This window comes from Notothenia coriiceps, unplaced genomic scaffold (assembly GCF_000735185.1).
Source record: "Notothenia coriiceps isolate Sejong01 unplaced genomic scaffold, NC01 NC01_scaffold00016819, whole genome shotgun sequence".
Classification (NCBI taxonomy): domain Eukaryota; kingdom Metazoa; phylum Chordata; class Actinopteri; order Perciformes; family Nototheniidae; genus Notothenia; species Notothenia coriiceps.
Window position 1 is genome coordinate 18,006 of NW_011349520.1, and position 12,666 is coordinate 30,671.

The window sequence follows — 12,666 nt, forward strand, 5'->3', positions numbered from 1 at the left end:
GTAACACAGAATATGCCCCATTCTAATTTGGTCCAAAAGCTTCTCAGCATCCTAGTGATTGCCTGCAATCATTGGGCAAATTGCTTAGGACTTGCTTCTAGATAACATCTGAAAAACCCTCCTCATTGTTAATTTGAGGCTGGCGGCCTGGAATGAAACCTACTTGGGTTATAGATGCACTATAGGATGGAACCACCTTCTCCAAACGGAGTGCCAGTATCTTGGCTAGAATCTTGTAGTCACAGTTTAGAAGGCTTAAAGGGCGGTGGTTACCCATCAGAGAAGGATCTTTGCCCGGTTTAGGCAACAATGAGATAATGGCCCTGCTCATGGAGGGAGGCATGGCTTCAGATTCTAATATTTCATTGAATAACAACAGTAAATATGGTGAAAGCTGTTCTTTAAAACATTTATAGAACTCTGTTCCAAAACCGTCGTCCCCTGGAGTTTTCCCTGATGCCATCTTCATGATTGCGTTTTCTATTTCATTTTGGGAAACAGGTGCCTCCATAGCAGATCTATCAGATGTTGCTTTAATTATGTCTTAAAGTTGTGGATGAGATAAAACTGTGATTTTTATAATAACCCCAAACTTGCTATAAAAAGAAAGGTTGAGTTTTAACTGCAGACAAAAACCATTACTTATCTTGGTATGTCCTCTCATTAAAAATCACAATCAACAGTTAAATCATCGGTTATTTATCGTGCAGCCAGATAACCAGAAAATCCACTAGTCTGAGGTTTCAGCAGATAAGGCGCCAGAAAAGATATGAAGTTTAAGCTGATACCCTGATGGCTTATATCACCTTCCACTGCCGGGTGTTTCTGATTTTGAAATGATATGTTGGATTAGGAGTGTAAGAAGGAAGATTACAAGGTATTTGTTGATGAAACTCAAACATCCCCTTCCTATCTGATATTATAAATCCTGTTACTGTAAGCAATCCATCATTTTTTCAATGAGAGCACACCCTTCAAATTGAAACCTTATCTGTCTCTTGTTGTAAACACTCACTTATGACTTACTTCCTATCATCCAGATTCACAGGGTTTAGACAGATATCAGTTTGATTAAGACGCTTCCTATACCACCTCTTGTTTTTGTACTACAACAAAGATTCTTGTAAGAAACAAGACCCCTGCATCTTTGAAACCATCATTAAGCCAAAGATCAATCAAATGTAAATGCACGCATTGATATGTTTTCCCAATCTCATCAGTCTGTGATTTTCAGTGAAGTTCATGTTCAGGAGAAATGTTCAATTAACTTTTTCAATTTCCTTTTTGGTCCCATTTTCCCTCAACCTTTCTTTTTGTTACTACTACTGCAGTCATAGATTGCATACTGTCCTTATTCAAAACACATGTTGTATGAATGCAATGAATTCTGTGTTGCCAATGCTGGTGTACAATTTGTTCTCTGTAATTGTTGAACATACTTTTCAAAGCACTGGAATACACACAGTGGGAAGTAGATGTAATATTACATGGTGGAGCTAAGTACGACGAAAACTCTGCTTAACACATTTTAAGAGACCAAAACCCCACACAACTGACTTGATTATGAAAACGAAAACACAGACAATCTCCAAACCGGACAACACTGCTGCGGCGACCTGTCATCACAAGGAAGAAGAATGATAATTTCCTCGTAGACTTCTATAGAATCTGACTTCTTTTTGCAACTAGTGGAAGCAGAAGTGACATACGATGGTGGAACTAAGTACAACAAAACTCTGAAGAACACTTTTGTAGGGGACAAAAATGTCACAAATTACTTGATCATGAACACTGTGAAGAGGTTATAGTTTCAAAACCAAAACCACGGACAGCACTATGGCAACAACATGCCAGTCACAGGGTAGCCCCGTGTATACATACTCTATTAACAGCCGTTGCAACCATAAACTTGTGAAGAACGAAAACACAGACAATTCCCAAACCGGACAACGCTGTGGTGGCTACCTGCCATTCTAAGGAAGCACCGGCCTAAAGCTTCAACAGCAATTGTGACCATAAACTTGTCAAGAAAATGTTTACTGTGCTAATTAAACAAGTAAGAAGCATGGTCATGTTCTCGTACATTTCTATAGAATCTGACTTTTTAATGCAACATGTGGAGTTGGCCCCTGCCAGATATTAGAAAGAAGGCAGATTTAAGGCACTTCCGTATTGGCTTCACTTTTCAGGCCCGGGGGATGCCAACATTTTGGTTCTCCATATCTCAAAATGAAATATGTAGAAACCCATCTGACTATCTTCTGAGAAGTTTGGGGCAAAAGGCCCAATTTGTCCCGTCAATCACTTCTAACTCCAGGGGTTTAAAATAGCTTAACGCTTCATACTAAGAGTTTGTTTTGTAACATGGAACATGTGATTCCCTGTCATCCCTGTGTATTTTTGTGTAATTTGAGATCAGACAATTAAAATCCTGCTAGGAGACTTTGTGACTACAGAATTACCCTCGGGACACTTAGTGTGTCACTTTTTGCTGAGAATGCAAAATGCCAGTGATGAGACATGAATCTCAGAGAGCCTGAAGGCCTCATGAAGGTGTTTTCATGCTGGGAACATGTAAAGATGTTTGTGATGAGGGTGGCGGAGGGGGTGGAAGCTGGAGGGGGCCGTCCATTACAAGTTTAGACATATCTGGCTTCTGGTTACAGTGATGACAAGATGTGTGCGCCGCGGCGCAGGGGATCTGACAGTGGTATTTGGCGGGAATCATGTCTGTACAAGTTACGTACGAGCTGCGTCTCCAGTCTTAAAACAAACCCACCACCATCACCTCAACCGGGTCACTGTGCTCAAGTTTGAAACAACCGAGACGCAACCAGCAGTCAGAAGGAAGTCAGGATGTTTTTTACTGCTAGTTCCTCGAAGAAACCTTTGAATGAGTAAAACGTCAAGAAGACTTTAACCATGATGTGTCTTTTCTTGAAGAGAAAGACCCTTAATTGTACACCTTGATTGGTTATTGGCTAATGGTTACACAAGCCAAAAAAATCGTTGTGATTATTTGGCCAAATTCTGATCAGCTCATTTTCAGACAGGTTTTTAGGAAATGTCAGAATCTCTTTACACATGTTTATGTATAAAAGACATGAAAAAATGGATTTCGCATAATAGGTGACCTTTAAAACATTGTTATCCTCATTTGTCACTTAGACACACAAATATGGGAAAATACTGTATGGTTGTGATAGAAAAACAAGGGAGTTAACCATTGGGCACAGTACAGTTAGGTATTTCCCGTACACTTTCTACCTCCCCTTCACTATTAAGAGTACAATTTGTGTTTGTTACATTCTTTTTCCCTACTTTTAGTTCTCCGATCTCTGATCCAAACATTTTACTGCTAATAGACCAACTTGCGATGTTTTTGTTTTGTTTACTTATACTTCTCTTCCCTATTTAAAGGTTGGTCCAGAGAAACATAATGTTTGTTAAATTTGATCATTATAATTCTTAACAATTGCAATAAAGAAAACAAATAAGTACTGCTTTATAATCCTTATAAATCCAAAAAGTGTTTAGTAAGTGAACTAGTGAGCTACACTGTGGCAATGGGTTACATATTTCTTTGTTACCATGAACATAATGTAGTACATTCTATCCCAATTTAACATACTTTGTATATCCACAAATTCACTATAAAAGAAAATGTGGATTAATCTGCCGCTAATAGTACTCCCGAATATTTGCATGTCCTCCTGTTTGTTTAAAAAGAAAATCAATGTACAGTTGTTTTCGAATAACTGTTTCTTTTTATATAAATCAAACTATATTGTTGTGTCCTCCTTTTATAGATAAATGTCTTCCACGGTAAAGAAGAAAAGTTAGAAAGTCTTAAAGACTACAAAATGGTTTTATTTTTGGGATTTATTTTTGAGTTTATGCCAAAGTCATTAAAGCAAATGACTAAATTAGTCCTTTGAAATGTCTTGAAATATGATAAAACTTTTTTCTAAAATAATCTTTTGTTAACAAATTAGCTAAAATACATGAAAAAAGGAAAAATTGGGAATAAAAAATGTGGTGTTTGAAGAAGCTGCAAAATAAGACAAGATGCTAAATATTTTGGAGCCAATACTGTTCTTTGAGTTTGACCTTGAACTCTGATGTGAAAGCTGTTAGAAAAAGGCCCATTTAGGGTTTAGCTCGCCTGTGGGGTCAGACAGGTCAAACAATCCATTTGACACACAGGCAGGGGGGGGTGCGGTTCAGTCCTTCAACCACACATTTTTCTCATCTACCTCTTTGAAATGACAGAGGCGGCTCCCCTGTGGTTCACCCACCACTTAGAAATAGCCAATTTTTACGACCCTGTAAGCCGACACTCCTTTACCTCGCTGATTGGGATCAGGCGGCGGGCAGCTTCAGTCTAAACTGTCTCGTTTAGGGACGGAGGTCCGCGTGTAGGTGATTTACAGTTCAAATCCCAGGCCCTCCGCAAAGACCGCAGAGGATGCTGAAAACAATGAATAAACAACAGCATCAGAGATTTTTCAACGACCTGAAAGGGCCCATGTTAACATTATATGGCACCAACAACTCGAAAAAAGGGCCCTTAAATCTAAGTCCACAGAATGTCAATTATTATTATAATAATTTAATGAATTAGCTGCACCACAGAACGTTCCCCTCTGATGATGTGACCATTACATGTAGAGGGACCCTGTCAAATCATTAAAAGAGTTTTATTATTTAACTTTATATTGTTGTCACGTGATACATAATCAATTTTATTCAAATTACCACTGATTCCAGATTAGCAGTCTGGATTTAATTGGAACTTTAAGGAGACGTTACACAGAGGGCAGTAGGAGTCTGGTAAAGCTGTGTAAATTATAAATAGGGATGGCCCCACACTAGAGAACAATTGGCCATTATTTAGGTCCAACTTGTTGCTTTCGATTATCATTGGGGTGCTCCCGATTAGCGGCTGGTCTTGAACAATATCTGCCTAAATGATCATTTAGTATGTTGGGTTTACACAAATAATTTCAATGTTACTGTTAACATCGACAGGGAACTGTGTTACCGGAAATGTAAGAGTGAAAAACTGGGCTTACAAGCATACAACGATGCAGATTGGGCTGCTGATCTAACCGACAGACGTAGTATGTCAGGTTATTGTGTTAGCCTTAATGAGAGCGGGCCAGTGGTTTCCTGGAAAATCAAAAATCAGCCAACTGCCGCTTTATCAACTTGTGAAGCAGAGTATATGGCTTTAGCAGCTACTATGCAGGAGTGTATGCACTTAATACAACTACTAGAGGGCATTGACAAATGTGAATATACACTACCTACGATTTACGAAGACAACCAGGGCACAATAGCGTTGGCAAAGAATCCTGTTAACAGACAGAAATGCAAGCATATTGACATTAAGTATCATTTTCTGAGGTCAACTGTGGAAGGGGGAAAAATACATCTGATTTATTGTCCAACAGACTAGATGGTAGCAGATGTTATGACAAAATCTGCACCGAAATTTAAGTTGATTAAGTTTGCAAAGTTGATGTTTGGAGAGTAATAATGCCTGTAAGCTTGAATAATCATTTCTGTAAGGGAGAGAACCTTATAATGTTTTTATTTGTTAAAAGACCACAAATGTGATATCAAGTGGGGGTGTTAACATTCAGGTATATGTGTTTGTTATTTGTTGTGCATAACTGGAAGCCAATAGCGAATCAGATTAAAGTTCAATGATGGGTATAAATAAAGCCACGCCTCCAATGGGAGGGCCCGTTGAAGGAAATGCCACTGTCTCGGATGCTTCGTTATTCCTCCGCTTATTTGGATGCTAAACAGCAATGAACGTAATGCTTACTCTGCTAACAGTTACTATGGATCAGAGTCTCCCTGATTTATCATTCCTTTAGAGTGAAAGGAACAACGATTGAATATAGAGTGGTGCAGTGATGACATACTGTATTTATGTAGGCCGACCCAGACAAAACAATGGGAATTTCCATTGGTTTTCAGAATGTTGCCGGAAATAAGCTTTTTGGCAAACACACCTTTATGATACTTAAACATTTACGGTAGTTCAGGGTGATAACCGCCACATAGAAACACACATTGTGATTTTTGAAGCATAAATACAATCGCCAGAAGTAGGGCTAGGCCATAAACAAATTACATCACAGTCGCCACCACTAAGCTAAGGGCGATATTATTTGTGATGACATTTAGTGGTTCAATTAGTTACTTGATATCAACCACGTTTTTTGAAGACACATAGAAGCTTCGGACATTCACAAGTGGGGTAATTACTGACATATTTGATGTTGTACAACACAACGTGAACCTCTCTTTAGCTTGTGTTAACCACACACCTTATTTTAGGCTTCTAACCACTAACAAGTTCCAAAAACCGCTGACTTTGAGACGAGGGAACCGGAAGTTGTAAAATGCAAAATTGTTCCTGTGTTTTTGGCTGTACTGAATAATGAATATGTTAATTATGGCAATTTCACCCAAATCTTAATAGGATGAAATAAGGACATTTTGGACTGACAACAAACTACAACTTCACTTGAACAAAGGGAGTTCATTTTCGTTTCAGTGCAGAACCTAGTCTAAACATCTTATGACGCCAATCCACATCTATATTTGTTTTTCTTCTGATCAGTAAAATCCAGATTTGGATGAACAACACTGGGGCATGAACTCAGTGACCTCAATAGAACCAGCAGGCCTGTATAGGCTCACCTACAGTATATAGAGCCGATACCCCCAGGGTATAAAATGTTGTACTTGTGTACTCAGACAAGCAGTTTCATGTCTACAGGCTTTCGATTGATACATGTCAGACCTGTTTTAAGGGCTTTGTTGTTTATCTGAGGATTTTGTTATCAGAACGACAGATAACAGGCCCCTTAGATCAGATTTCAGAAGAAATAAGCTGCCATGCAAACAAGCAGCCATTTTTCTGAGGCCCATTCATTACAACACTAACAAGCCATTTAAGAAAACCGTAGGGAATGAGCAGAAACATCCCCCCTGATGCGGGTAAGTGCTTTGTGCAACAAAACAAGCAGCTTACATGTCGTTTAAACAAAGTTAAACACAGGGGGTGGGTGGGGGGGGTTCTGTGATCCAGACCCATCAGTCACTGTGTGTTTCTGCAGTCTGGAGCACATTCCATGAATCCTGCTGGGTTTTGTTCCCCTTCACCTACAACAACGACACAGTTTGAGTCATGTAGAGCTGAGTGAGGCAGCCTCGTTCAAACACAACTGAAAAACATGATGACAATGACAATTATTTTTTTAATATTTTGATCTTGTGAATTGGGTTTGCGTTTTTGTAGGGTTCATGTCAAATATTTGGTTTTAAGTCTGAAGAGTTGAAAGGCCTATCTATTATTAAATGTCATCCGCGTACATATTTTTGTTCACACATAAATGAGGTCACATTACTTTTTAGAAAACTCTTTTATTTGATGGTTGTACGGTGGCCAACAGGGACCAATGTTTTCACAGGTCAGCCACCGTAGATTTGGGGAAATTATGTAATTATTCAAACTATAAGTCAAGACATGTCTGGGTTTGGTTGTGGGAAAGTTTGTCCTGAAATACAATCATTTTTGTACCCTTTGTACAACTATTTTGATTATTTCACCAGCTAATCCAAAGGGGGGGGGGGAATTCATAATAATAGTCATTTAAATATTGAAAATAAGCTATATTTACCTGGTATTTTTAAAACAAAGTTATAAATTAATTTCCATAGTTGAGTAGTAAAAAAATCAAAAGAAGTATAAATAAATTATAATAATAAAAGTAGAACAAAATGGAAATCTATCTATTAAAATTGAAGTATGTTGAATTATTAGGCCTACTTGAATAGTAAATGTACATATAGCTTTCCACTAATTAATCTAATTAATTAATCTATTATCATGGACATCTTTGGTACTGCAATTTTTTCAGAAAAATATCTATATCAGCTAAAATCCTCACAGGATTATGAAATAAAGAACTCCACTGAAACTGATTATTTAATTTCTACAAAAGAAATTGACAGCGTCTTCCCAACAGGTTGTTCTGAGTGGCAGAGGAAAGGAAATGCCAGCAGTGGTGTAGCACTGCAGATGTGGTACAGAGGAGGCGCTCCTCTGTAATTTGCGCCAGTGGGAATGAGCAGAGCCATTTCCTCTGGATTGGGGGAGTGGTGGGGGTGTAACTGATAGTAATCTCTTAAACCGGGGAAATACGATTTTGAGTGTGTTCCTCCAGAGTCCAAAATGAAGCTGATTCGCCTTCACTTCCTCGTATACTTTCTTTTTCTCCCTTTTTTTGTATTTACTTCATGATGATTTCTCTTTGTAATTTCCCCCTCATCTTTTTTTTTCTTCCACTTAAACCTTTTATCTTTAACATTTTTAGCATTTAAATACCGTGACATTTTTAAGGTTAATTCAATTCATTTCAAGTTTAACCGTGGTGCATTTTGATGGAAGTAATTGTCCAAAATTGAGAAGGCTAGTTGCTGCTTGTGACACCTGTAACTGAAGCTCCTGTCTCAGAATAAAAACTGATCCATGTGGAAACCGACAGTTATGAGGCTCATTGGTACCTCTTTTTATAAAAGTGAGCTTATTTGACCATAAGCATACATAAGTTTTGTTTGTTGCTATTTTGTCCCCTTTTCTGTTGTGTATTGAGCTTCTTGCAGAGTTTTTTTTATTAGCACCTTTTTGTTTATGCAGCGTTTTTTGTAAAATGCGCATGTTTTGTGAAGTTGGTGAAGAAGTTTCTTCATTTGCATGTGTTTTGGCTAAATGATGTTTATTTATTTGCATCGTTTGGAAAGTGCAGCGAATTTCTCGTAGTTGAAATGTTCTGGGCCGTTGTAGCGCGTTTTTTGTCGGCCACCATACAGGAATACCGCACTGTAAGAGCCAGTCAGGCGTATTGATATTTATGGTAAATATTTATGTTTGGTGAGATTAAATGAATTGGATAATAATAGAGTTATAAACAAACCGTTTTGTTTGTTTATGGACTGCTCAAGGTTTATGTTTGTTATTGTTTACGGAAAAGCAGACTCTAGTGCGCAAGTCTATGAGTATAAAATGACGCATTACCACTACCACTACCACAATTGGAAGTCTACCACGTAGTTGAAAACGTTTTTGCCCGGACGTGTCCACATGCCTGTGTATTTATTTATATGCAGTTAAAAGTGTTGTAGAGTAAGTCGGTAGTGGACCGCCAACAGATCTATGGAATAGTAAGTGAATAAAACCCTCAGGACGCATACCTGGGACTATGGTTTTCATTGAAGGTATTTGGATGTTTTAAACGGCAGTGAACACTCGAATTCGCCTTGTAGGCTTAGTGCCCTTGGAACTTTGTATTTTGCATAATTGGCCACTACACGCACAAAAGACAAATAGATGACACACAGTGACATATTTTTCAAAGTATTTACGTGTTTAATTTATTTGTTAAAAACAACTATCTGTTGACCACTATTGTTCTTACAGTTGTCTGAAAAGTTCCCCGACCTGAAGAAGAGGGGGAAGCTTTCTCACACTCAGGACTTTGTAAAGGAGACAAGTTTGCAGGCCAACACCTCTAACACATGGAACCGACCACGCTGTGGAGTACCAGACTACCCCGCCCATAAGGAGGTGCATTATCGGGGGCGACAGAGACGATTCGTCCTGTACGGAGGACGTTTAGAGAAGACAGACCTCACCTACAGGTACATACCAGGCGCCGATACAGAATACCCTAATTCTAGAAAGCACAACATTTCATTGTGGGTTGGCTGTGGTGGGTCAATAGATATCATGGTGAGATGGAATGAAAACACATTCAGGAATTGTCATTGATTTTTCTTTTTTATGTTTGCAAGAGAAGAGGGACGTTTGTTGCTCTCTTTCCGTGAAACAGAGGCTTGCACTCTAAGGGAAGGACCCTAGCCATCCGATATGAATATTTTGTGCCCCAATTCTTTATGTGATTTCTTTGTAAAATAGGTAGTTTAACCAGGATTTCTAACTCTGGCGAGGCCAAATCTGATAGTTGGATAAGGTCAATAATAATGTGTGTGTTTATCTGCTGTGTGTTATATCGGTTTTTTTCTCTCTTCCACACACTGCCTGAAACGCCTGTGTTCTTCTGTGACATAATTTACTCACTATGTAACAATTGCGCTTGTATAGGCTAGCGCTCTAACACATTGTACTTGATAGGCTAAGGGGACCCGACATCTCTAAGTGGTTGACCAATAACAACAGAGCCGGCCAGCTAACCAATCAGAGCAGACTGGGCTCTGGTTTCAGACAGAGGGGGAAAAGAGGTGCTGCAGAAATAAAGAGCTTTTTGAACATTAAAGTATGGAGACATATCAACATGAACATTTTCAGAATATGTCGTCTTAAACTACCGGATGTGCAATTAGAAGCTTTTTCTTGCAACTTAACCATTCTAATGTAAATTGTCAATAAGAAATTGTTACTGCTGCCCCAGTATCGCAAAAAAAAAAGATATTGCTGGTTTAAAGAATCACTTCATTAGGCAAAACGATGACTCCATTTCAGGCAGTTTTCAGACCAACTTAATGATAGACTCAAGGAAAAAACATGCAACACGGGAGGGCTTATATACTGTATATATATAGTTCTATATACTAATATAGAAAAGGAAGTCTTAAAATTATAATTCGGACAAAGGGGTGATGCTTTGCTTTCATCTAAGGACTTGGCACCACCGCGCGTCTGGCAGTGCTCTGTTTGCGGCTGCCTCTCTGTCTGTGTCTCCTGGGGTCTCTTTCATTGTGGCCATTCTTTAACGCAACAGTATATATTAACACAGGGCGAGAGAGAGGGGGGGAGGCAGCACCGGCCGCAAACTAATGCGATTCTGTTTTCTTTTTTTAAGGGCCCTATTCTGCTCATTTTCAGGTTCATATTTGTATTTTGTGCCTCTACAAATGACATTTGTACATGCTTTAATGTTAAAAAAAGCTCTTCATTTTTCTCATACTGCCTGTGCATTATGCACCCTCTGTCTGAAACCAGAGCCCAGTCTGCTCCGATTGGTTAGCTAGCCTGTTATAATTGGTCAACCACTAATGGATGTGTGGGAAATGTGTTGGAGCGATAGCCAATAGAACGCAAGTGTTACATAGTGATGTCATTATGTAACAATTAAGAAATACATGATCCTCAAATGTGTAGCTCCCCCACTGAAAATAGTCCCCAACTGTGCACTACTTCCTCTTGCTGTTTGACAAAACTACAGTGACCAGCTTTGCTTCATTGTTATTTTAAAAAAAAAAACCTAGTGTAATTCCCCTTTCAAGGCTAAGCAATGTAGGTCATATTTAGGAAAATATAACCTCTTTAATCTTAGGATAACAAAAAGTGATAAGCTCAATATTTACACTTATGTGAACTTTGCACTGAGCAAAGTCCATGTGCAAACTGAAGTCAGTCTGAACAAATGTAAGCACCTTTGCATGAGTCTTGCTGCACATTTTACATTATGGTCAAACGTTTTTTCTTGTCGTGTAATTATTACTTTTAGTATCAAATTTAAATGTGCGGTTTAAATGAAAAATGTTCAGGAAATGTAACTCTTTCTGTCGCCTTAAAGTATATGCGTTATGGATAACTGAGACAGGGAATGACATGAACAGCAGTTGTATTTTTATTGCTTGAGATTTCTCTAAATTAAGACCACATTTCCCATAAACCCTGCTGCTTCCTGTCCCTTTTGACCCTTCATGCATGATGAAAGACAAGAACTGCCTGCCAGCCAGAAAAAAATCTTACAGGTAACATGTTCTGAAGTTGTGCCATAAAATGATGCAGCAAATGTTAACTTTATATTTTTACACCAAAGATCCCTGAAGGGACTAGCTAATAATGAGGTTATCTGGAAACCTTTAATCAACAAGAAACAATCATATCCAGAATTAACACCTATAAGTTAAAGGAACAGATTGGATTGTTGGTTAATACAGGCATACGAGGCATTTGAGTCCTGCAGGATTTCCCCGTTAATATCATTGTCTCGAAAACACATGTTGGCTCCTAAAAGACATCCAGTGTTTGGTCTTTTCCGGAAGCATCCTACAGTGTCTCAACTGAAAGAGGACCACAAACACACACACAATATAATACAATTTTGAGATTTGGGGATATTTATCTCCCATTGTTTCATTTGTTTCTTCGGACATGTTCAACACCAAACATGTCGTTAATGTCTCTTTTTAGTGAACTACAGCAATCTGAAAGCCTGTACATTATTTATATCACACTTTATCAGTAGAAAAACAGGAAATTACTTTTTTAATGCAGTATTTTCTGATTTATGGCGCAACACAAAGATATTTCGCTCTGTGCAAACCTTTGACTAATATGTCAACAACACGAAACAAGAATATGAACCTGGCTTGTTTATCCAATGTTCACACAAGAGTTCTACATCCTGACACATCCTTCATCTACACCAGGGATGGGCAAATGGCGGCCCCCACCTCCTCTTTTTGCGGCCCTCAGATTAATTTATAAACAAAGTAATTAATAAAATTAATTAAAAAAAAAAAATACCGCAAAATAATCTGTGACGCATCTGTGTGTATTGTGTTTGTTTCCCGGGGAAACCCTCACAAGAAACACCAGCTGTTGTTATGCCT

General features: G+C 38.5%; 1 protein-coding gene across 1 annotated transcript in view; it reads left to right on the forward strand.

Moving 5' to 3' along the window:
* Positions 1-12,666, forward strand: part of LOC104949787 (stromelysin-3-like) — a 38,317-nt gene that overhangs the window by 14,791 nt on the left and 10,860 nt on the right. Inside the window, exon 2 of the mRNA XM_010776192.1 lies at positions 9,503-9,723. Within this exon, the coding sequence (XP_010774494.1) occupies positions 9,503-9,723 (221 nt within the window). The remainder of the gene's footprint in view (positions 1-9,502; positions 9,724-12,666) is intronic.